The sequence below is a fragment of the Cetorhinus maximus genome, chromosome 12, assembly GCF_964194155.1.
Source record: "Cetorhinus maximus chromosome 12, sCetMax3.hap1.1, whole genome shotgun sequence".
Classification (NCBI taxonomy): domain Eukaryota; kingdom Metazoa; phylum Chordata; class Chondrichthyes; order Lamniformes; family Cetorhinidae; genus Cetorhinus; species Cetorhinus maximus.
Genome location: NC_135890.1, coordinates 120,566,816 through 120,593,261, shown reverse-complemented (window position 1 = coordinate 120,593,261; position 26,446 = coordinate 120,566,816). Strand labels below are relative to the sequence as shown.

The 26,446-nt window shown below is 47.9% G+C and overlaps 1 protein-coding gene across 1 annotated transcript in view; it reads left to right on the top strand.

Moving 5' to 3' along the window:
• The window catches only part of galnt9 (polypeptide N-acetylgalactosaminyltransferase 9), a 262,098-nt gene that overhangs the window by 52,862 nt on the left and 182,790 nt on the right, over nucleotides 1–26,446 (top strand). The window contains exons 3-5 of the mRNA XM_078552894.1: nucleotides 10,765–10,931; nucleotides 12,826–13,000; nucleotides 23,399–23,596. Of these exons, the coding sequence (XP_078409020.1) occupies nucleotides 10,765–10,931; nucleotides 12,826–13,000; nucleotides 23,399–23,596 (540 nt within the window). The remainder of the gene's footprint in view (nucleotides 1–10,764; nucleotides 10,932–12,825; nucleotides 13,001–23,398; nucleotides 23,597–26,446) is intronic.

Sequence of the window (26,446 nt, the reverse complement as noted above, 5' to 3'; positions counted from 1 at the left end):
ATAGTAAAAGCAAAATACTGCGGATGCTGGAAATCTGAAACAAAAACAGAAAATGCTGGGAAAACTCAGCCAGGCCTAGCAGCATCTGCGGAGAGAGAAACAGAGTTAACATTTCAAGCCCATATTACCCCCTGAAGAAGGGACATTACGGACTCGAAACGTTAACCGTTTCTCTCTCTCTCCACAGATGTTGCTAGACCTGCTGAGTTTTTCCAGCATTTTCTGTTTAAATCCAGCTGTCTGCCTGGTGCGGGGGAGGGTTGGGGGGGTCAGGTTGCCAACCCTCCAGGATTATCCCGGAGTCTCCGGGAGTGGAAGGTTAATCCCTAGGAAAATACTGCAAGCAAAACCCAGGAGGGAAATGATAGGGGGGGGGCGTTAAAAAAATGAATTTTTAAAAAGGTTTTGTGATCACTTCAGTTTGTTGTTCTAAAAATATCAGAGAAAGATGAAAAAAGGTAATTTTACTGACAGTCAATCCTCCAATCAGCCTCGAGGGGTCTGTTTGCTTTCTCATTGGCCAGTAAAAGCCGAGGCATCGCGAGGATTGATGTGTGGGGTCACCAATGTGGGAGTGTGGGTGTGGGGGCAGTTGGAGGCAGGAGGTCATGTGATGCAAACTCCAGGAATACCTCCCATTGTGGGGACCAGGTTGGGCAAATACTAGGGACCAGCGCTTGTAGGAAACATAACAGCCAATTTGTGCACAGCAAGCTCCCACAAACAGTAATGTGCTAATGAACAGCTCAGTAGGGCAGATGGTGGCGTAGTAGTATTGTCGCTGCACTAGTAATCCGGACACCCAGCGTAATGCGCTGGGGAGATGGGTCCAAATCCCATCATGGCAGCTGGTGGAATTTAAGTTCGGTTAATAAATCTGGAATTATAAAGCTACTCTCAGTAAGAGTGACCATGAAACTGTCACTGATTGTCATTTAAAAAACCCATCTGATTCACTAATGTCCCTTTAGGGAAGGAAAATCTGCCGTCCTTACCTGGTCTGGGCCTACATGTGACTCCAGACCCACAGCAATGTGGTTGACCCTTAACGGCCCTCTGCAATGGCCTAGCAAGCCACTCAGTTCAAGGACAGTCAGGGATGGGCAAACAAATGCTGGCCTTGCCTCTGACACCCACATCCTGTGAAAGAATAAAGAGAAAAAAAACATTCTGCTTTAGTGATGTTGGTTGAGGGATAAATGTTGTCAGGACAACTCCCATATTCTTCTTTGAAATAGTGCCATGGAATCTTTTACATCCACCTGAGAGGGCAGACAAGGCCTCAATTTAACATCTCGCCTAAAAGCTAGCACCTCTGACTGTGTAGCACTGCCTCAGTACCGCACTGAAGTGTCAGCCTTAATTTTTGTATTCAAGTCTCTGGAGTGGGCCTTGAACCAACAACCTTCTGACTTGGCGGTAAGGACCTGCTGAGACTAAAGACCTGCTGAGCCTGGCTGACAGTGACCCAGGTTATCTGATGAAAGGAAGATAGGTACAACCCCGGGGCTTTGAAATCAAACCAGTGCCCCCCGTGTGCACCTGGAACGCTGTTTTTGGGGAAGAATTTGCTGTCTCCCATACAGCAAGTTATCTTATTAATTTGTTTAAAACTGAACCCTTTTCAAACCACATGCATAAGTGAATGAAAATACACACAAATATCTTCCTCCCTGATGGCATCTCCAGCTCAGCTCGCCAACTGTAAGGGTTTCCTAGTTAATGACACCAATCGAACTGTGAGGATTCCTAATTAATTAAAACAGACCGGAATTGTCAGAGGAGAAAATACATGGATAGAAAATCCATCGGAGAAACAGTTAAAAAGCTGCTCTTATTCCACCACAGTGTAATCGATTCTTAATAGCTTAACAGGGTCCCCTGATTCTTACCAGCTCTGCATTAGCAGCAAATGATCATTGATATGGGAACAAATTTTTAAAAGGTTTCTCAAACACGAATCTCCCAACTCCTGCTGCCCAGGACTGGGAACGGCTGTAGGGCCAGTGAAGGCATTTGAGATTGGTAAGGGGGCTGGGGTGGTTCATCAATTCGTAGTCCAATAGAACGAATGGGAAACGGTGGGGGGGATTGTGGTAGGGAGGATTGGGGTGGGGGGGATTGTCGTGGGAGGATTGGGGTGGGGAGGATTGGGGTGGAGGGATTGGGGTGGGGAGGATTGGGGTGGAGGGATTGGGGTGGGGGGGATTGGGGTGGGGGGTTTGGGGTGGAGGGATTGGGGTGGGGGGGATGGTGGGGTGGGGGGTTTGGGGTGGAGGGATTGGGGTGGGGGGGATTGGGGTGGGGGGGATTGGGGTGGAGGGATTGGGGTGGGGGGGTTTGGGGTGGAGGGATTGGGGTGGGGGGGATTGGGGTGGAGGGATTGGGGTGGGGGGGTTTGGGGTGGAGGGATTGGGGTGGGGGGGTTTGGGGTGGAGGGATTGGGGTGGGGGGGATTGGGGTGGAGGGATTGGGGTGGGGGGGTTTGGGGTGGAGGGATTGGGGTGGGGGGGTTTGGGGTGGAGGGATTGGGGTGGGGAGGATTGGGGTGGAGGGATTGGGGTGAGGGATTGGGGTGGGGGGGATTGGGGTGGGGGGTTTGGGGTGGAGGGATTGGGGTGGGGGGGATTGGGGTGGGGGGTTTGGGGTGGAGGGATTGGGGTGGGGGGGATTGGGGTGGGAAGGATTGGGGTGGGGGGGATTGGGGTGGGGGGGATTGTGGAAGGAGGATTGGGGTGGGGGGTTTGGGGTGGAGGGATTGGGGTGGGGGGGATTGGAGTGGGGAGGATTGGGGTGGGGGGATTGAGGTGGGGGGTTGGGGTGGAGGGATTGGGGTGGGGGGGATTGGGTGGGGAGGATTGGGGTGGGGGAATTGGGGTGGGGAGGATTGGGGTGGGGGGGATTGGGGTGGAGGGATTGGGGTGGGGGGGATTGGGTGGAGGGATTGGGGTGGGGGGATTGGGGTGGGAGGGATTGGGGTGGAGGGATTGGGGTGGAGGGATTGGGGTGGGGGAGATTGGGGTGGGGGTGGATTGGGGTGGGGGAGGATTGGGGTGGAGGGATTGGGGTGGGGGGGATTGGGGTGGGGGGTTTGGGGTGGAGGGATTGGGGTGGGGGGGATTGGGGTGGGGGGTTTGGGGTGGAGGGATTGGGGTGGGGGGGATTGGGGTGGGAAGGATTGGGGTGGGGGGGATTGGGGTGGGGGGGATTGTGGAAGGAGGATTGGGGTGGGGGGTTTGGGGTGGAGGGATTGGGGTGGGGGGGATTGGAGTGGGGAGGATAGTGGGGGGATTGTGGTGGGGGGTTGGGGTGGAGGGATTGGGGTGGGGGGGATTGGGGTGGGGAGGATTGGGGGGGGGGGAATTGGGGTGGGGAGGATTGGGGTGGGGGGGATTGGGGTGGAGGGATTGGGGTGGGGGGATTGGGGTGGAGGGATTGGGGTGGGGGGGATTGGGGTGGAGGGATTGGGGTGGAGGGATTGGGGTGGAGGGATTGGGGTGGGGGAGATTGGGGTGGGGGGGATTGGGGTGGGAGGATTGGGGTGGGGAGGATTGGGGTGGGAGGATTGGGGTGGGGAGAATTGGGTGGGGAGGATTGGTGGAGGGATTGGGGTGGGGAGGAATGGGGTGGAGGGATTGGGGTGGGGGGGATTGGGGTGGAGGGATGGGGTGGGGGGGATTGGGGTGGAGGGTTGGGGTGGGGGATTGGGGTGGGGGGTTGGGGTGGAGGGATTGAGGTGGGGGGGATTGGGGTGGGGAGGATTGGGGTGGGGGGGATTGGGGTGGGGAGGATTGGGGTGGGAGGATTGGGGTGGGGGGGATTGGGGTGGGGAGGATTGGGGTGGGGGAGGATTGGGGTTGGGGGATTGGGGTGGGAGGATTGGGGTGGGGAGGAATTGGGGTGGGGGGTTGGGGTGGGGCATTGTGCTGGGAGGATTGGGGTGCAAAAGCCTGAAGCCCCTTGCTCACTCTCAACAAATGGCCCCTTGAAAGTTCCGAGCCTCAATCTGCTGCTTAGCGGAAGCCTGAGCCTTTTGTGAAATCTCAGCTCCAGGACATCACTGCAGGAGTTCCTCAGGGTAGTGTCCTCGGCCCAAACATCTTCAGCTGCTTCATCAATGACCTTTCTTCCATCATAAGATCAGAATTGGGGATATTCGCTGATGATTGCACAATGTTCAGCACCATTCGTGACTCCTCAGATACTGAAGCAGTCCATGTCCAAATGCAGCAAGACCTGGACAACATCCAGGCTTGGGCTGACAAGTGGCAAGTAACATTCACGCCACACAAATGTCAGGCAACGACCATCTCCAACAAGAGAAAATCTAATGCCCCTTGACATTCAATGGCATTACCATCGCTGAAACCACTATCAACATCCTGGGGATTACCATTGACCAGAAACTGAACTGGACTAGCCATATAAATACTGTGGCTACAAGAGCAGGTCAGAGGCTAGGAATCCTGCAATGTGTAACTCACCTCCTGAATCCCCAAAGCCTGTCCACCATCGACAAGGGACAAGTCAGGAATGTGATGGAATACTCCCCACTTGCCTGGATGAGTGCAGCTCCCACAACGCTCCAGAAGCTGGACACCGTCCAGGACAAAGCAGGCCGCTTGATTGGCACCACATCCACAAACATTCACTCCCTCCACCACCAATGCACAGTAGCAGCAGTGTGTACCATCTACAAGATGCATTGCAGGAATTCACCAAGGCTCCTTCGACAGCACCTTCCAAACCCACGACCGCTACCATCTAGAAGGACAAGGGCAGCAGATAGATAGGAACACCACCACCCGGAAGTTCCCCTCCTGACTTGGAAATTTATCGCTGTTCCTTCACTGTCGCTGGGTCAAAATCCTTTCCTAACTCCCTTCCTAACAGCACGGTGGGTGTACCTACACCATATGGACTGCAGCGGTTCAAGAAGGCAGCTCACCACCACCTTCTCAAGGGGCAATTAGAGATGGGCAATAAATGCTGGCCTTTCCAGCAATGCTCACATCCCAAGAACGAATAAAACAAGACATAGTTTTTTTGTAGAGAGAGGGATGGAGTTGGTAGTTAGGCAATCGAGTTTGGAACAGGGACTGAAGACATTGGCTTCAGTCTTCCTAATTTTTAATAACCTCCCTCATCGAGCTTCCCCTTAAATGTATCCACACTGTGCATCTCAACCAGTCCCTGTGGGAGCAAGTTCCACATTGTCACCTCTCTCTGGGTAAAGAAGTTTCTCCTGAATTCTTCATGGGATTTATTAGTGACGATCTAGTGATTATGGCCCCGGTTCCGGACTCCCCTACAAGCGGAAACGCTTACCCTTTGTCTGAGCTTAAACACTGTTTTGGTTTTATCCTCAGTTAACCAAATGGAAACACCTGCTCCTCCTATTGGTGCATTCAGAGAAAATAATAATAAACGTGGGAGCATAATTTCAAACCATTTCACAAACGTGCTGGGGGCTGACTGATTGCAGATTCATGGTTTGTGCTGCTGAGTGGTTGATTTTTAACATTAGCTTCATTGAGGGACTAATTAGACCTGAGCTCCGAAGACTTGAAGCAAAACTTACAGTGAGCAGCTGCCCCATTATTACGTGAAAAGTCTCTGAAAGAGGAAGAAAGCAACAAAACAGATGCTCTAACACCAGTTATGTGTGAGTCAGTATGTTACTTCCAATATTCAGCGTGTTTTGTTTCCTTAGGAAAGAATAGGCAGCTTCCTCTGAGAGGATTGACTGTGCGGGAAGGGTTTGGATAGAGGAAATATGGAGAAACCATTCCCAGTAGCAGAAGGGACACAGCTTTAAGGTGACCGGTAAGAGGGCAGTCACACACAAATTTGACGCCGAGCTAGATAAAGATGTATTGGGACAGGTCAACAAGAGTGAGGTCAAAGAAGTAGGTTTCGAGGAACAACATGAAAGAGGGAGAGAGAGAGAGGTGGAGAGGTTTGAGGAGAGGATTCCAGAGCTCAGGTTCCAGGCAGAGGAAAGGACGGCTGACAATGGTGGGGCGATGAAAATCAGGGGGCGGGGGGATGCTCAAGAGGCTGGAATTGGAGGAGTGCCGATTTCTCCCAAGGTTGTAGGGGTTGGAGGAGGCTACAGAGATAGGCGGAGTTGAAGGGACTGGAGGAGGTTACAGAGATAGGGAAGGTCGTAGGGGCTGGAGGAGGTTACAGAGATAGGGAGGGTTGTAGGGGCTGGAGGAGGTTACAGAAATGGGGATGTTGTAGGGGCTGGAGGAGGTTACAGAGATAGGGAGGTTGTGGGGGCTGGAGGAGGTTACAGAGATGGGGGGGGTTATGTGGGTTGGAGGAGGTAACAGAGATAGGGAGGCTTGTGGGGCTGGAGGAGGTTACAGAGACAGGGAGGGTTGTGGGGCCTGGAGGAGATTACATAGACAGGGAGGGTTGTGGGGCCTGGAGGAGGTTACAGAGATAGGGAGGGGGATGTAGGGGCTGGAAGAGGTTACAGAGATAGAGAGAGGTGTGGGGCTAGAGGAGGTTACAGAGACAGGGAGGGTTGTGGGGCCTGGAGGGGTTTACAGAGATAGAGAGGGGTGTTGGGGCTGGAGGAGGTTACAGAGATAGGGAGGGGTGGAGGGCTGGAGGAGGTTACAGAGATAGGGAGGGGTGGAGGGCTGGAGGAGGTTACAGAGATAGGGAGGGGTGTGTAGAGGCTGGAAGAGGTTACAGAGATAGGGAGGGGTGGAGGGCTGGAGGAGGTTACAGAGATAGGGAGGGTTGTGTAGAGGCTGGAAGAGATTACAGAGATAGGGAGGGAGTGGAGGGCTGGAGGAGGTTACAGAGATAGGGAGGGGTGTGGGGCTGGAGGAGGTTACAGAGATAGGGAGGGTTTTGAGGGCTGGAGGAGGTTACAGAGATAGGGAGGGGTGTAGGGGCTGGTGGAGGTTACAGAGATAGGGAGGGTTTTGAGGGCTGGAGGAGGTTACAGAGATAGGGAGGGGTGTAGGGGCTGGAGGAGGTTACAGAGATAGGGAGGGGTGTGGGGCTGGAGGAGGTTACAGAGATAGGAAGGGGTGTGGGGCTGGAGGAGGTTACAGAGATATTGAGGGGTGTGTAGGGGCTGGAAGAGGTTACAGAGATAGGGAGGGGTGTAGGGGCTGGAGGTGGTTACAGAGATAGGGAGGGGTGTGGGGCCTGGAGGAGGTTACAGAGACAGGGAGGGGTGTGAGGCTAGAGGAGGTTACAGAGATAGGGAGGGGTGTGGGGCTGGAGGAGGTTACAGAGATAGGGAGGGTTTTGAGGGCTTGAGGAGGTTACAGAGATAGGGAGGGGTGTAGGGGCTGGTGGAGGTTACAGAGATAGGGAGAGTTTTGAGGGCTGGAGGAGGTTACAGAGATAGGGAGGTGTGGAGGGCTGGAGGAGGTTACAGAGATAGGGAGGTGTGGAGGGCTGGAGGAGGTTACAGAGATAGGGAGGGTTGTGGGGGCTGGAGGAGGTTACAGAGATAGGGAGGTGTGGAGGGCTGGAGGAGGTTACAGAGATAGGGAGGGTTTTGAGGGCTGGAGGAGGTTACAGAGATAGGGAGGGTTTTGAGGGCTGGAGGAGGTTACAGAGATAGGGAGAGTTTTGAGGGCTGGAGGAGGTTACAGAGATAGGGAGGGGTGTAGGGGCTGGTGGAGGTTACAGAGATAGGGAGGGTTTTGAGGGCTGGAGGAGGTTACAGAGATAGGGAGGCTGCAGCAGATTTGAAATTCACAAATGGGAATTTTAAAATTCTTTGGTAAGACTTCTCTGTCAATGCCAAATCAGTTAATTGTCAATAAAGTAAGAAAGCTTGCTCATCCTGTTAAACTGGGAAATGGCAGTGGGTTTAAGACTTGGATGGGGAGGAGAGAGTAAATGTTGTGGTAAATCTCTACATCTGGCATTTTCTTTAACTGAAGCTTCTTGCACTCAGTGAACGTTTGTTGCTCGTCTTGATTGTTGTTTGGCTTCCATTTTGCTTCAAAGGAATCTGCCAACTTTTATCTGAGTTTTCACACAAGCCAAGTGTATATGTCGCTAACAACTGCTGTTGTGTGATTGATACAGATGGGTTTCTAATCTGTCAGTGGAGTTCTTTGTACCTTTCCGGACAAGAGGAAATGATCTTTAGATCTCTCAGTAGTGATGATGGACAGAAGAGGGCTGGATTTTGAGTGTTGTGGGATTTTTGTTTCTGCTGAGCATTCGGAGTTGCTGAACTATGTGCCAAATGAATGAATGAACTTGCATTTATATGACGCTTTTCATGACCTCAGTGAATAATAGACCACAGCCTAGAGCTAGACATTATTATGGCTGGGATGGGAGGGATGCACTGTCTGTCTCTAATCCCACTACTACACAGGTTGCAACATATAATTAAATATACGGCCAAATATATGCTTTACCTACTAATCTCAGAATGACTACTCGATGCCCGGGTTTCTTTAATAAACAATAAGATTAATAGTTTATTATAAAACCGGACTTGTCAATTAGAAGGCAAAGCTTTTAACATACAGTATGAAATATGAAAGTATAATAATTACTCTTTCTAAATACCCTAATACACACACACACACACACAAACACACACACAAACACAAACACACACACAAACACACACACCAATACACACACAAACAAACACACACACCAACACACACACACACAAACACACACCAACACACACACCAACACACACAAACACCAACACACAAACACACACACACACCAACACACACAAGCACACAAACACACCAACACACACACACAAACACAAACCAACACACCAACACACACACCAACACACACAAGCACACATACACACACACACACACACACAAACACAAACACACACACCAACACACACACACACACAAACACACATACACAAACACACACACACACACACACAAACACACAAAAACACACCAACACACACAAACACACAAACACACCAACACACACACAAACACACCAACACACACACACACACACACAAACACACACACCAATAAAATAAAATAGAGGAATTCTACCAAAAGGTTAAAAGTTAATGGTTCAAGGGAAAAGGATTGATGATCGAGTGGTTTCTGGGTTATATGTTTGGTTTCTCAGCACTGACCTGTGAAACAATCGATGACTCTTGCACTAGGTTTCAGACAGACTTCGCGAAAAACTTGCAGTCAGTCAGTCAATTTTACAACGTAGAGCGACTTCAGCGCAACTTCCGTTCATGTTTTGTTTTCATCTGGGTCTGAAGCTTCAGGAATTGTTGTCCTCTTTACACAAGCAGTTGGTTCTTCTTGTTCCCTCCAAAGCAAAACCAGCCGACCGGCTTTTAAACACCGTTTCCCAGACGTGGTTTCTTTTCAAAGCCATAAACCACCGTGTGACCCTTTTGTAAACAGTCCACTGGGGTCACGAGGTTTCCAGCTTCTTTAAAACTACTCAATTACCTTTTCCCGTAAAATGCTGTCTTTTCCAGGAACAGCAGCAACCAGAGCCCTCGCGTTAACCCTTTAAGGGACAGTGTCTTTTAAAAAACACAAATTCTTCCAGAATGTTCTTAGTCCTTGAAGATGAACCATTTTCTAGGATTAAAATGTTCCTTACAACAGTACAGGGGACACAAATCAATAGTAAGCAGGCCAGTCGTACACAGTGAGCCCTTAAGATTGACTGGAGTGGGAACTGGAAGTATTTATAATGGTACAGATCAGATGGTAAGGCTTCTCTGTCAACACAGAATGGTTACCACAAATTTTAAACCAGCTCATTGGAAAATCAAGTCACTGTGAATAGATAGTAAAAGCTTTAATAGTTTGAACCAGATGGCTTGCTCATTTTTGTTAAATTGCAAAATGGCTCTGCAATTAGGCTTGGGCATTGAGGAGAGAGTATCTAATACTGAACAGAGGCACACTACTGGAGTCAAAGTAGAAAGAACGTTAATATGTTGTCTGTGAGGAAAGGATACAAGGAGAGAGCAGAAAAATGGGATGAGAAGTGCTGGCATCACTAGAGGGATGAGGGGCTGATTGGCTTCTTTGTCATTGTATGTCCATTGTTTCTAGAGCTGGCTTACGTTGAGCGGATCAGAAGTGAGAAAATCATTCATCCCACAAGCCTCAACATGAACACGAAGCTCTTTTTAGTTCATTCATAGGATGTGGGCATCGCTGGGAAGGTTATTGCCCATCTTTAGCTGCCCTTAAGAAGGTGGTGGTGAGCTGCCTTCTTGAACCGCTGCAGTCCATGTGGTGTGGGTACACTCACAGTGCTGTTAGGGAGGGAGTTCCAGGATTTTGAACCAGCGACAGTGAAGGGACGGCCGATATATTTCCAAGTCAGGATGGTGAGTGGCTTGGAGGGGAACTTCCAGGTGGTGGTGTTCCCATCTATCTGCTGCCCTTGTCCTTCTAGATGATAGTGGTCGTGGGTTTGGAAGATGCATTGGTGAGTTGCTGCAGTGCATCTTGTAGGTGGGATATATAAGTTCATAAAATAATAGAATGATCTCGAATCTTGAGGTCTCCCAAAAGAAAATAGGTTATAATTGTTGATGGTCAATATTAGTGCGTTATGATGAATTGCCGCTTTTTACACTCTCTTACTTCTGACGCAGTTATCTGACTAAACCATCTGAATGTACTATTTTAGTTTCTGCTCTACATTTACATCAGTGGTAAAACAGAGCTGCCATTTAATCAGGCACCATACCAACCTTCTTTGTTTCTGGTTTTTGTTGGTTTCAAGGTGTAAACAGATGACGTACCAGAGCAACCTCCCTCAGATCGCCGTGGTCTTCATCTTTGTGAATGAGGCTTTGTCAGTCATCCTGCGATCAGTGCACAGTGTCGTCAATCACACGCCTCCACATCTCCTCAAAGAGATCATTCTTGTCGATGACAACAGTGACAGTGGTAAGGATAAAATCTGAGCTACACAATGCTCCTCTCAAAGAATAAATTGCATTCAATCCCATCGTCCTTGGTTCCATGATGTTCTTCCTGCTATGCCTCATTACAGCCAGTACAGAATCTTAGATAAGAACAGAAAGTGCTGGAAATACTCAGCAGGTCTGGAGAACCTGTGGAGAGAGAAACAGAGTTAATGTTTCGAGTCCAATATGACTCTTCTTTGGCACAGATTCTTAGACTTGTGACCAAGCCAAATGACATTTACCTCTTGCTACATATCCATTTATAAATATTAAACATCCTCCCATTTAATTTATTTTGTTTAAGTTCTCCTGCTGTATGCAAATCCAATCATGAGGTCTTGGCCAGTTAAATCCCTGGTCTCCACCAGCCTTGAATAAGCCAGATACAAAGAGGGATGCAAGAACCTGTCTCTCTAAATTCCCTCTTCTTAATGCCTCTCCCTGGAGGTTTGGGGGAGGTTGAGATTTTACTCTGCTGCATAGTGTTAACTGATCAGTCGGGGGTCACAGGAGTTTGGGGGCGGGGTCTAAGATTGCCAGTTCTGGTTGGGCGTATTCCTGGAAGTTCCATCACATGATGTTCCATTGCCCACTGTCCTGCTCCTGCCATTGATCACCAACATGTCCATCCTCGTGGCTCCCCACCTTCACACAGCCGAGTGAGAAGCAGACAGAGGAATGGTTCTCAGTTTCTGTCAGACAGTCTGTCTTCCCATCTCCAGTGTTTCTCTATAGTTAATAAGCAATGGAGCAAACCTTAGCAATCACACAATTTTTTGCTTTGTTGATTTTCCCCCTGGGTGTTTTGCTCACAGCTGTGCCTTAGAGATCACTCTCTACATTCTAGAGACTCCAGCACAAACCTGGAGGACTGGCTATTGTATTGGGGGGTGGGGGGGGCGGTGGTACAGACACCCACTCTGTGTGTCATCCTAGGTTTTAGTTTCAGTTTTAAAGGCATCATGTTGGCAAATATTTTCATGGTGGCAGAAAGAAAATAGTGCGATTAATTCGTAGTAATCCAATGGGATAGGCTAATTCTGTTCCTTTGCCAATTTAGGAATGAAAGTGTTCCTACCACTATTTCAATACTTCCCTGCCTGTCTCTCTCTTTCTCTCACACACTCACTGTCTCTCTATCTGTCTCCCTAGCTCTGTCTCTCTTTCACTATTGTTGTAGTGGTAATGTCAATGAATTAGTAATCTGGAGTCCTATATCAATGCTCTGGGGGCATGGGTTCAAATCCCATCATGGCAGCTGGTGGGATGTATATTCAATTAATAAATCTGGAATATAAAGCTAGTCTCAGTAATGGTGACCATGACAACTATCGTCGATTGTTGTAAAACCCCACCTGGTTCACTAATGTCCTTTAGGGAATGAAATCTGCCATCATTACCTAGTCTGGCCTGTGTGTGACTCCAGTGACCTAGCAAGCCCCTCAGTTCAAGGGCAATTAGGGATGGGCAACAAATGCTGGCCTTGCCAGTGATGCCCGCTATCTCCATAATTGTCTTGACCTCACTGTCACTCCCTCTGTCTATCTCTCTCACTTCCTGTTTCTGTGCTGTCTGTGGGGCTCAGGTTAATTGTTGTGATTTCCATGAGATTACACCGACGTTTATCTTTTAGTGCATGCTAACTAGATTGACAGGAAATTTAAACATCAGCAAAATGGTCACATGAATTGGGTGTAACTTCCTGATTCCACCCCCGTCTCAAATATTCAATGATGGCCTGAAAAGGACAAACGATTGAGAAAGACTGAAGTTCGGGTTGTTGAAAGACTAATTGGTTTCACATGAATGCATGAAAAGCGTAGCTAACTCAGTCCCAGTTTCTAATAAAGAGACCTTGTTTTCTGCTGTTTTAGTGGAACTGAAATTCAATCTGGACCAGTATATCAACAAGAGATACCCCGGGCTTGTAAAAATAGTTCGCAACAGCAAGAGGGAAGGGCTGATTCGAGCCAGAATACAAGGCTGGATGGTAGCCACAGCACCAGTGGTTGGGTTTTTTGATGCTCACGTAGAATTCAATGTGGGCTGGTAAGTTGTGTCATTCTATGGGTATTCCATCAAGGGTCTTGCTCATTCTCAGCTGCTCTTTATGAAGATGTGAACAATAGGGAAAGGATCTCATTGTGATGCTTCATGTACTTCTACGCTCCACACTAACCAGGTGACCCCCTTGGAGAGGTGTAAAACGACAATAAAAACCAGAGGTCAATTTGGTGTGAGGGGGGAAGAAATCTTGGAAATTCGCCTCTGACCCCCCGTTGGGCAATCGAAACTAGCCTAGGAGAGCCTGCTGGCCTGATGATTACTTGCAGAAGCGACACTTTTGTAAGGGGTGATCTCAATCCCAAGCAGTTTAACTCATGGTGTCCGAAGCAAGGAATTCAGTGAACCCCCTCACCATTAAGACGGCTAAACACAAAATTCATAAATAAATATTAGCACTGTTCATGTAATAACCCTTAATTATAAGGTCATAGAATCATGTGGCACGGGAGGCAATTCAGCACATCAGACCTCTGCTGGCCCTTTGGTAAAGCTATCCAGCCAATTCCACTCCCCTGCCATTTCCCCACATTTTACCCCTTCAGGTAGTTATCCAATTCCCTTTTGAAAATTGCACCTCGGGCCCCAACTTTCCAGGCAGTACATTCCAGATCACAACCAGGAAATTCCAACTTTTGACAAACAGTTGGGCTACATCTTGCCCATTTATGTCTACAGAGTTCTGGAGTTTAACATGACAAAGAGCTGAGAGTAGTCTGGATAGAATCTGTCGACAGAGGGTGAACTTGAGGCCTCCCTTCTAAAGTGTGCATCCACTGATGCGGTCACTCTGTAACTAATGTAGACAAAGATGTTGACAGGTAAGACAGGGTTTTGGATCTCTGATTGAACTAAATTCTAAACAAATGGGTGCTTTGTTGCTGCATTCAGAGACTTTTTGCACTTGATAACAATGGCTTCACATCACCAAGCAACTCACCAGCATCTTCCAAATCTACGACTACTACCATCTAGAAGGACAAGGGCAGCAGATGCATGGGAACACCACCACCTGGAAGCTCCCCTCCAGGCCACTCACCATCCTGACTTGGAAATATATCGCTGTTCCTTCACTGTCGCTGGGTCAAAATCCTGGAACTCCCTCCCTAACAGCACTGTGGGTGTACCTACACCACATGGACTCCAGCTGTTCAAGAGACAGCTCACCGCTACCTTCTCAAGGGCAGTTAGGGATGGTCAATAAAAGTGCTGGCCGAGACAATGGTGCCCACATCCTGTGGGTGAATGAATGAAAAAAAAACCTGGACATTGTGTGAACTGCTCATCCTCAACACATTCCACTTATTGGCAGCAATGGAAATAAGGTAATCAATATTGCTGTTGTATAAGAGGAAGTGTTTTGATAGCTAATGGAACATGGTTCCTTTACAATCAACCATGATTAGTCAATGGTGGCACCGTGCCATCTCACCACTTAATGCCAGTCCAGCAGTTGCTCAATTTTGATATTTAAAGACGTGCTTACACTTTATGTTGCTTTGGAAACCATGAATTAAGTAATGGCAGACAATATTTGTTGTGCTATTATTGCCCATCTCCCAATAGCAGTTTGAGACCTGGGGCCAGATTTTTGCCCTTGAGGCAGGCAACTCGAGTCAGGAAATTTCTGGACTGAGCAGACCTGTGTCCTTTCTTAGATCCCCCGTCTGCCATGTTTTCAGGGCAGAATGGAGTCAAGCCCACCGTCACTGGAGGGCAGTTTGGAAATGGCGACGGAGGCAGGCGAGTGCTGAGGCGGGCTTATTAGAAGGCCTTCCTCAGTTCTGCGAGACTTCGGCCCAGTTGTATTAAACGATGTTAGGCCCTCTATCCCTCGCCCCTCACACCCCATCACCATCCCTTATGTACTCCCCATGCCCCTTCCATGCCCCCCGCATCCTCATGCCCACTTATCCACTATGCAGTATAGAACCAATGAGCCTTATAATATCAATGGCATGTCTTGAAATGCACTTGATTGAAAAAAACACCCATTCAGAAATCTACTTGAAAAAACTGCTGATCTTGCAATGCTATAAATGCGTCAATCAGACAGAGCCATTCTTGTATCAATAACAGTAGCTTTCTCTCACTTCACATCTCTTAATCTTGTCTAAATAGACATACAGACATTGAAAGAAAGAGTTCAAGGAAAGAATAACTTATTGTAGCATCATAAATATGTCAAACAAAACATCCCAGCCTGTGAAAACAGACACCCTGTCAAGCTGATCCATTTGAGAGTCTTGGAGCTCAGCCAAGCATTCATAATAAGGCCAAATGGAGAAACAAATGATTAGCCTTCTGTTTCTGTTTACACAGTTCACAGATGACCTCATTATGAATACTGGGCTGAGCTCCATAAGTTTCCAACCAGAGTTAATTCTTCAGGTTGATGACCTATCAGAACTAGAAAAAGTTATAGATGTAACAAGTTTTAAACAAAACAGGGGCAGGGGAAGGACATCAGCTGTTTTAATTCTGTTTTTCCTTCTTACATCACCTCTAGCGCCATCTTTTGTTTCTTTACTTGTCCCATCACCACCCTGGCTTGCCTTGCACCATCATTCCTTTTGTCATTTAATCTCTCCTGCCCACCACCCTATCACAGACCTCCCCTTTTATACTTTCATCCCTTGCCCATCTTTCCCTACCCCTGTACTTGCTCAAAACTTGTAACATCTCTACCTTAGCCAGTTTTGGTGAAGGTCATCAACCTGAAACATAGGAGCAGGAGTAGGCCATTCAGCCCCTCGAGCCTGTTCCGTCATTCAAACAGATCATGGCTGATCTTCTACCTCAATGCCATCTATCTGCATTATCCCCTATTCCTTAATGTCATTGGTAAATAGAAATCTATAAACCTCTGCTTTAGACATACTCAATGATTGAGCCTCCACACCCCTCTGGGGTAGAGAGTTTCAAAGATTCAACACCCTCTGGCTGAAGGCATTACTCTTCATCTTGGTCCTAAGTGGCACACGCCTGGTTCTAGACCCCCAGCCAGGGGAAACATCCTTCCTGCATCTACCCTGTCGAGCCCTGTGAGAATTTTGTGCATTTCAATGACATCACCTCTCATTCTTTGAAACTCTAGAGAATACAGGCCCAGTCCCCTCAATTTCTCCTCATATGACAATCCTGCCATCCCACCAATTAGTCTGGTGAACCTTCGTTACTCTCCCTCTATGGCCAGTATATCCTTCCTTAGGTAATGAAAGCAACACTGCTCACAATACTCCAGGTGTAATCTCACCAAGGCTCTATACAACTGCAGCAAGACTTCCTTACTCCTGTATTCAAGTCATCTTGCAATGAAAGGCTCACATACCATTTACCTTCCTAAATTCTTGTTGCACCTGCATGTTAGCTTTCAGTGTCTTATGAACAAGAACGCCCAGGTCCCTTTGTTCATCGACACTTAACTCTGTTAGCTTGTTAATTTAAGTCATTAACACTTAACTCATTGGGCTGAATTTTCCCCCCATCGGGGGACGAAGTTGAAGGGCGGGCGCGCACAGGCACGCTTCCGATCGGCACCCCCAATTGGGGGCGCGGCGCCATTTTACGTGGGCGGGCCAGCTCAGCATGATGTCCGCACAGAAGCGCTGTGTGCTCTCCCTGTGCGGGTGGGAGGGGGAGGGGGGGGGAATCCCAAAATCAAGAACACACGAAAGAGCACACTCATCTCCCTGAGGCTAAGTGCAGCCTCAGGGAGATTGGCTCTAAATGTAAAAAAGCTCCAAATAGAATAATAAAATTTCCCTAACATGTCCCCTCCTGTGACAATGTCACATGAGTTGGGACATGCCCATAATTTTTACAAAAACTTTATTAAAATTTTTTAAAACCTACACGAAGCTTCATCCCGCCCGTGGATGAGGGTTTGATGCTTTTTCTAATTCCCGCCAGGGCTCCCGGCCTGCCCGACAACTTTAAGGTTGGACGGGCAGGTCCATTAGTTAGTTTAACAACTTTGTCAATGGCCTCAATTGGACATTGACAGGTTGGCGGGCGCGTAGCTGATTCTACTGAGTCCCCACCTACCGGAAAATTTAAATGGGGCGCCCGACGTCATCCCACGTCATTTTACGCGTCGGCGAGCGGGTCCTGCCCCCTGCTTGCCAACGGGAAAATCCTGCCCGTTAAATCTGTTTCTCTCCACCCCCCCTCAGATGCTGCCTGACCTTTTGAGTATCTCCAGCGTTTTCTGTTTTTATTTCAGATTTCCAGCATCCACAATATTTTGGTTTGTGTTAGTCTTTGTATTACTAGATCCCAAAGCATTGTTCAGTTCTTGCACCATTATCTCAGCTTCTGAGGAGCTTCAGCAGCACCTGTCCCCATCGCGCTGACAGGCGGCTTTTGATAGGTCAAACGATACAACCAGCTTCCATGGAAACAACCTGTACAAACTCCATGTAGACTCATTAAAACCCACTCGAAGTGCTGAATGTGCTGCGTTTTCCCTCCAGGTCCCAACATGCTGGTTTGTGTTTTCCGAATCGCCGGTGACTCTTATTGTTTAATGTCGACATTGCAGTTTGAAAAGCTAGGTTATGGTTTGGAATTCCCTTATCGTATATCGGGGGCTGAATTTTGTGAGGGGAGTTAGGGCCCCAACGTCAGGGTAAAAGGCAGGGGGCCCAGCCTGCACTGGCAGGCAGCGGGACCCACGTGGCAATTTTACCACAGGTGGATACTTCATTGGTGATTTGTGGGCCGGCCGTCCACTGTGGGCAGGGCCTCTGGTGCTGTCGGCCCCCTTAAAGGGCTGAAGACAGAGCTGGGGGGGGGGAACCACCACCCGGGGGAATCACTGGAACCATGGGGACTGCTTCCCTTGCCCACAGCCTCCTCTTTATTCAATAAAACCTGATATCACCCCCCACTCCCAGGGCAGGGGGCGCCCACCCTGTCATGTGCAAAATGCTGACTGCACCATACAGTTGCCACTGATGAGGCCTTTAATTATGGAAATTGTTTGTCCGCCTCCTCGGAGCGGGCAGCCTCTCCGCTTCCCGCCAGCAGTAAAACGCTCGATGGCGAGAGCGTGGCCGGAGTTTTCCGGCCTTGTCATCAACGGGACCCCGTCGTCGTGGGAGATTCAGCGGCCCAGCCCAAAGCCCGATGGCCTTCGCCAGGAATGGACAATCCCGGCAGCGGATGGGGCTGGAAAAATCCCTCCCCATGTCAGGGAGCTGGTCCAATGTGTTTCCCTGCAATCTTACCGTCCACCACAACCCCCCCCACCCCCTCCCACCTCCCAGCCTACCTCCCGCGGCTAGTAAAATGCTGGCCGTGGTGTCAGCTGTGGCCCAGTGTGAGTAGCACTCCTGTCTCAGAGTGAGTAGATTGTGGGTTTGTGTCCCACCCCACAGAACCATAGAACCATAGAACACTACAGCACAGAAAAACAGGCCATTCGGCCCTTCTAGTCTGTGCCGAAATATTATTCCACTAGTCCCCTTGACCTGCACCCAGTCCATAACCCTCCAGACCTCTCCCATCCATGTATCTATCCAATTTATTCTTAAGACTTAAGAGTGAGCCCGCATTTACCACGTCAGATGGTAGCTCGTTCCACACTCTCACCACTCTCTGAGTGAAGAAGTTCCCCCTAATGTTCCCCCTAAACCTTTCCCCTTTCACCCTAAAGCCATGTCCTCTCATGTTTATCTCTCCTAATCTAAGTGGAAAGAGCCTACTCGCATTTACTCTGTCTATACCCCTCATAATTTTGTAAACTTCTATCAAATCTCCTCTCATTCTTCTACGCTCCAAGGAATAAAGTCCTAACCTGTTTAATCTTTCCCTGTAACTCAACTCCTGAAGACCCGGCAACATCCTAGTAAATCTTCTCTGCACTCTCTCAATCTTACTGATATCCTTCCTGTAGTTAGGTGACCAGAACTGCACACAAATGGCTAAGGCTAACTAAGCACAAAAGCCCAGGCCAAGACTGAGAGAGAGCACTGCACTGTCAGAGGTACCCTCTTTCAGCTGAGATGTTGAACCAAGACCTCATCGGCATCTCAGGTGGATTTAAGTGATCCCATGGCATCCCATTTTGAAGTAGAGCAGGGAATTTCTCCCCAGAATCTCAATCAATATTTATCCCACAATCAACTTTGCAAAAACAGATTACCTGCTCTTTATCACATTGCTATTGCAGAGAGTTGGATGTGCACACAATGACTGCTGCATTTCATATAGTGTTCATTTGTTCTGTGTTTGAGTCTGAGAGTCTATTTACAATTGATGCTCACTATGCCTGATTGGTTAAGCCTGCATGTGGACTCAGAGAAAAGTAAACAAAACTGTCAGAAGAGGTGGAAGCTAGAGCTGAAGCTGTAGAGTCTGGAGTAGACATTTTAAAGCACTGTGACTAAAACCTGACAAACACATAGAAGCCAGTGTCATCTCTGCGTAGATCCAAGATACAAAATATACAACATTTCTTACATTCCAGTACTGCCAAAAATTCAGAAGTACTTCATTGACTGTAAAGCATTTTGGGACATCCTGAGGTGGTGAAAGGTGCTATATAAATGGAGGCCTTTCTGCATTTAGTTGGTGGATTAGAGAATTGAAGAGAGTTGCTCTTCAGATTACTTTGAGCTATTTAATTTTCTACCTTTTATCCTTCCTCCTGCATTATGTGGGCTGTTGAGATTTTATTTTAAGCCAGTATTTACGCTCTAACTGCAAATCTTAAACTCTCCTTTCCCCACTGAACAATTTGCTTCTTTTGAGATTATTCGGGCAGGTGGTTACAAAACAAAATATAACATTGAGTCTACATGATCTGTCACATTTTTTAAAAGGTGCAATTTGCAGAGGTTTGATTGAGAAAGCTCTGGGATGTTTAAACAGTCGGCACATTTCTGCCTGCAAGTTGTTTTTAAATAATTACTCAAAATATTTTCCTGATTTAGAACTAATTGTATGTTTAGATTATAAAAACACACTAAATCAGGTCTGCTTAAACATTGAATTTTAGAAATTATTTCTATTGAATTAGCAGCTGCTTTTACTAATTGTTTTAATTAAAAAGTATTTTCCTCATTAGTGAAAAAAACAGGTTAAATTGCCCGTAGGGTGTGTTTACCTTTAATATGGGAAATGGGTCAATTTACAAATAAAAATGGATTGGAAACAAAGGTTTAAACTGTCTTATCTGTATTTGGGATTTGATGAGGTCCAGAACACCATACCCTAGAGTATAAACATGCTAATAACTCTGTCGAATTGATGGTACTGTCAAATCAGTGGCTGCGCTGTTTTAAAGGGAATGTGACATCAGACCAGTAAGTGTTGTATTCGAATAAAAAGTAGTGAAGTATTAGCCTCTGTCACTTTACCTAAGTACATCCCTGATTTTAATCGTTCTACCATTGGTGGCTGTGCCTTCAGCTACCTGGGCCCTAAGCTATGGAATTCCCTCCCTAAACCTCTCCGCATCCCTATCTCTCTATTTCCTCCTTTAAGCTCTTTGAAACCTCTCCCTTTGACCAAGATTTTGGTCATCTGCCCTAATATCTTCTTTTGTGGCTCAGTTTGCGTTGGAACAATGAAGTCAGCAGGCGCAAAGCACTGGAGCCACAATATCTGCAGGCTCTTAGTAGACCCATCCACACGCAACAATACTATGTGGGAGCAGGAAAGCCTATTTCCGTGGACTCCCTGACTGTTAATGGGCAGAACTCTCATTCCTGTGTCCAGATTCTGCTGTCAGGATGAATCCAGAAACACCAGTGCTGGAATCTCGTGGGAAATTTTGAAGGAGGCAGCCAATTATGGGTCTGTGCCCAGGAGCCCTGTCCGATTAAGGATTGTGGATGGGTTCCTGAGGGTGAGGAGCCAATAGGAGGCCACCCAGCACTGAAATGTCCGACAGTTCCACCGTCAGAAGTGGACACTGCTGAAGGAGGTAAGGAGGTGCGAGGGGACCTCCCATTTCTGGTCACCGGACACAAATGGACCAAAAGGGGTTAGGACCATCGGATAGAAGGACGAAAGCCCCCACCTGAACGGGCACTGATGTGGATGCAGCCATTCATTGGCTGTCTTCTTCATTGAATCAAGCCACCGTCTCCAATGGCAACCCAACCTAACGCTGAGAACCCTCCACCATTTCACTGACAGTCTCCTAGTTCGACAGGTATCCCATATTGCCAGCTGGAAAATCCAGACAGCATCAGGAGGGGGGCCCTTAATTAAGCCCTCAAGCTACTCACTGGGCCGGTCAGTCAACCAGTCCCGCTATCACCCTGCCTCCTGCAGAATTCCATGGAGCCGGAGACATAGTGCAGAGCCGGGCTGATGGGATCCCCCTCCCAATTTTTTTGGACCCTCCACTGCAACCCAACCCACAACCCCCCTCCCCTCCGCCCCACCGCCATCCCCCCCAAACCCCTGCCTCCACAGACCCTTGAAAATTCTACCCAAAATGAGCATTTCTCCTACCTTCATCATTCTTCAGATCACTGTTGATAAAATCAACATTTAGATAGCACCCTTCACAACCTCAGGGCGTCCCAAATCTCTCTGGGCTTTGACACATGAGCTCCTTGCCTGCTCTATCCTGTGATAACACCAGGAGCTCTTGTGGTGTCTCCATCTTGTTCAAAAAGCACCATTGCTCCCAACTAAACCCCAGTGCAGGAAAACCCTTGCATGGAAATCAGGAAGACAAAAAATTGGAGATCAGCATTGCAACTAAACAGGTGCTTCATGCAATATTTTGATCTTGAGGCTTGGTATGTTTAAACGATGCCAATAACTCTCCTGCATTGCTGGTACTGTAAAATCAGTGGCTATGGCTGTGTTAAAAGGATTAGTTGTATTCTAATAGTGAAATATTGGTGTCTGTCTCTTTACCCAAGTACAGATTGACTTCATGAAATGGTCAATTTGTACTCAGGCTGGAGATTAGAGTTGAGACTTTGCTTGTGGATTGGTCTGTTAAGAGCCTGCAGATATTGTGGCTCCAGTGCTTTGGGCCTGCAGAGTTTTATGTTCCAATGCAAACTGAGCCACGTAAGGAGATATTAGGGCAGGTGACCAACAGCTTGGTCAAAGAGAGGTTTCAAAGAACGATTTAAAGGAGGAAAATAGAGAAAGAGGGAGTTCCAGATCAAAGACCCCAAGCAGCTAAAGGCACAGCCACCAATGGTGGAATGATTAAAATAAATTGGAGCTGCACAGATATCTCAGAGGGTTATAGGGCAGGATGATGTTATGGAGATATCTTTTACTTTTTCATGGAGGTGCATAATTTGTTGCCCATCCCTAATTGCCCTTGAGAAGGTGGTGGTAAGCTGCCTTCTTGAGCCGCTGCAGTCCATGTACTGTAGGTACACCCACAGTGCTGTTAGGGAGGGAATTCCAGGTTTGTGATCCAGCGACAGTGAAGGAACGGTGATATATTTCCAAGTCAGGATGGTGAGTGGCTTGGAGGGGAACTTCCAGGTGGTGGTGTTCCCATCTACCTGCTGCCCTTGTCCTTCTAGATGGTAGAGGATGCAGGTTTGGAAGGTGCTGTTGAAGGAGCCTTGGTGAGTTGCTGCAGTGTATCTTGTAGATGATACACACTGCCGCTACTGTGTAAGTGGTCGGCGGGGGGAGTAAATGCTTAAGTTGGTGGATGGGGTGCCAATCAAGCAGGCTGCTTTGTCCTGGATGGTGTCAAGCTTCCTGAGTGTTGTTGGAGCTGCACTCATCCAGGCAAGTGGAGAGTATTCCATCACACTCCTGCCTTGTGCCTTGTAGATGGTGGACAGGCTTTGGGGAGTCAGGAGGTGAGTTGCTTCCCACAGAATTCCCAGACTTTGACCTGCTCTTTTAGCCACAGTATTTATGTGGCTAGTCCAGTTCAGTTTCTGGTCAATGGTAACCCCCAGGCTGTTGATAGTGGGGGATTCAGTGATGGTAATGCCATTGAATAACAAGGGGCGATGGTTATATTCTCTCTTGTTGAAGATGGCCATTGCCAGGCACTTGTGTGGCACAAATGTTACTTGTCACTTATCAGCCCAAGCCTGGATATCGTCCAGGCCTTGCTGCGCATGGATGTGAACTGCTTCTGTACCTAAGGAGTTGAAGAGATGGGAAGGGGTAAGGCTATAGAGGGATTTGAAAACAAGGATGAGAATTTTAAAGTCAAGGTATTGCCAGACTGGAAGTCAAGGTATATCAGTGTGCATGGGGGCCAGAGCTGAATGTGACTTGGTGCAAGTTGGGATGAGTTTTGGATGAGCTGACATTTACAGCCAGTTGAGCATCGGAACACACAAGTCTGGGGATAACAAAGGCACAGAGCAATGTGGTTATAAACTGGTAGTGATGAATCTGATCTGTACCCTTCCATTTTCTCTGCAGGGTCCAACCGGTCTTGAGTAGGATCAAGGAAGATCACACTCGCATCATATTGCCAGCCATAGACAACATAAAATATAACACCTTTGAAGTGCAGCAATATGCCAATGCAGCCCATGGCTACAACTGGGGATTGTGGTGCATGTACATAATCCCACCACAGGAATGGCTGGACAAAGGAGACGAGGCTGCACCTATCAGGTGAGACACACTCCCACTTGCCTGGGCACCAGGCCAGGTCCAGCTGAGCCGGCAGTACGATTGGTGGGATGAGTAACTTCAGTTTTGTGGAGGGGTTTGGAGAAGCTGGGATTGTTCTCCTTAGAGCTGAGAAGGTTAAAGTGAGATTGAATAGAGATGTTCAAAATTCTGGGAGGTATTGATAGAGTGAATAAAGAGAAACAGTTCCCATTGGCAGGACCGTCAGTAACCAGAAGGACACAGATTTAAACTAATTGGAAAAAGAGTCAGAGGGCAGATGTTTTTTTTACACAGTTAGTTGATGTGATCTCAAACGCGCTGCCTGAAAGGGCGGTGGAAGCAGATTCAATAATAACTTTTAAAAGGGAATTGGTTGAGGACATTGCGATGGGCCTCCATGGTGTCCAGAAGGCGTTCCAGGGATGTGTAACTGAATCGGAAGCTGCAATCTCCTTGCCTTTCAGGGCCATGTCTTCATTGCAGCAGTACTGGGCTGGAAGCGCTGAGAGGTGTGCGCGTGGCTGCACTTTAAATATGGCGCCCGGCTTGAGGAAGCAGCGAGGTGACGGTGTGGCGGGTAAATGAGGGCCCGCCCGTCAATGAAACGGTGTGTTTCCTGGGAATGCATGATTAATGAGGCGGGATTGGGATGATACGGCGCGAAAAGCCGCCATTGCAGCCGGCGGGTAATATGTCCTTTTTCCCAACCGCTACCGCACTTAGTGCAAATCTGGGACAATTCTGCCCGGAGGTCTAATTTGAGAGGTTGGAGCTAGCAAACCTGGGTTATACTATTGGTTCTGTGCTGTGCTCTTACCTGTGAATTGCCTTACTGGTGTCTGAATTTTCTGTCATGTAGCCATCCAAAATTTACATCGGTTGTAAAGCATTTTGGGATGCCCTAAGTTCATGAAAGGTGTTATATAAATGCAAGACATTCAGTTTTTTTTTAAGAGGGATCACAGTTTGCGTTATGACACTCCAATAAGGGTTAACCCAATTTCTGAAGCATTTTGGTTGGATTTTGTTTTTATATTGCAACTGCAATGTGCTATATCATGATTACAGTTTGGGTTTTCACAACACATTTTCTTAAATGAATAATTTGACAAACGTTTCCTAATGATGTGCTGTCCTTTATGGACAGTAATTCATTGACTGTTGAATAATTGGATGCCTATTGGCAACCCTGGTGATAGAAAATATCACACAGGCTAAGCCAATGATAAGGGTTTATCCACAAATAAAGTGGTATATGGAAACAAGCTTTTAGGAAACAGACTTCACAGCATAATTAACAGTGACATTTGTCACAGGCTAGGTTGACTGTTTAAAAAGCTCTATGGTACTTCGATTAAGCACTTCAGGCTCTTGGTAAGACCCAGGCCTGAACTTCCGCTCCTGGGTAGGGAGCGCAGAGTTGCGAGAATTCCCGGCTCCGTGAACCCGACTCCCGTAAAACAGCCCCTGAAGACCTGATTTTTGTTTCGGTGGGGGGAGGTGGGGGGTGGGGGGGTGGTGTGGCGGAGGTTGGCGGGGGTGGGGGGACTAATGGGAGTTGGGCCTGCAAACTCCGGAAACAGTTTGGAGACAGCACAGGGGCTGCCAGGTATAGAGGGGAGCTAGGTGAAAGACTGGTCTCAGTGATCCGGCACTTTGACCCTGCTGCCAAACAAAACAAAAAACACCCTCATCCCCTCACTCGTCTCTCACTCCCCATGACCCATGCCAACCCATGCTGCCTCATGCCCCCCCACCAGTCTGCATGGCCCCTTGTACCCTCCATCTAACCTATGCCCCTCCACCCATGCCTGATGGCCCTTTATAGCCCCCTGCCAACTTGGTGCCAACCCATGACCCTCCCACCCACCATCCTTTTCCCCTACACCCTCTATGCCAACTCACTCTGTATGCACCATGGGCAGATATCAGGACCCACGCTGAGAGGAAATAAAATAAAGTTGTGTGTTTATCTATGACTTCACTGTTAAAAAAAAACACTCTCATTGATAAAAATCCATCCTTCAACTACTTAAGTCAAGCAACAAATATTTGTATTCAGTCCCACATCAAAGGCTGTATAAACACTTGGAACTTTCAATCAAACTGTGAACTGACAGGCACCCCACAGTGATAATGATCCATTGTGAAATCAGTCATGCAGCATAAATGCCATAATTATAGCCCTCAGGCTTAAGTTAACAAATGGAATGAAATAGCAAGCACTTTTTAATTAACCTGCAACTGCATTTGTTTTAAATTTAAAGGCCAGAAGATTTAAATGCCTTGATAGCTTGACATCGCCTGTGACAGTTCCTGCATTTTTTATGCACATTCACGTCTTCTGTAAACAATCCCAAAGGGCATTTGACCTCTCCCTTAGACCTTTTGAAAAGGGTAACTTGCCTCTCCAAAGAACTCCGCTAACTTTATACTTTCCCCCGATGGGTCTAAAGTCATGTTTTGGATACCCCACTAGCCAATATTGAATCTGACTGAATGCATTTGCACTTCAACATATGCAGCTGCCTCTGTGAACCAGGGATGTGCAAAGGGCAACCCACCCCCATTCCACCCACCACCCCCCATTCCATCCACCACCACCCCCGTTCCAACCACCACCACCCCCCGTTCCACCCACCACCACCCCCATTCCACCCACCACCCCACCCTGTGCGAAAATGATGGAGGCCAGATTTGGGGGCGGGACTTCCGGATTTGGGCCTCCGGCGTCATATTTGCTAAGACAGAGAGAGCCTGTCCATCGGTACAAAAGGTCAGGCCGCAGACTCTGTCAATACGCGCCAGACCCATATGATACACCTGGATTTTGAACATGCAGAGGGGTGC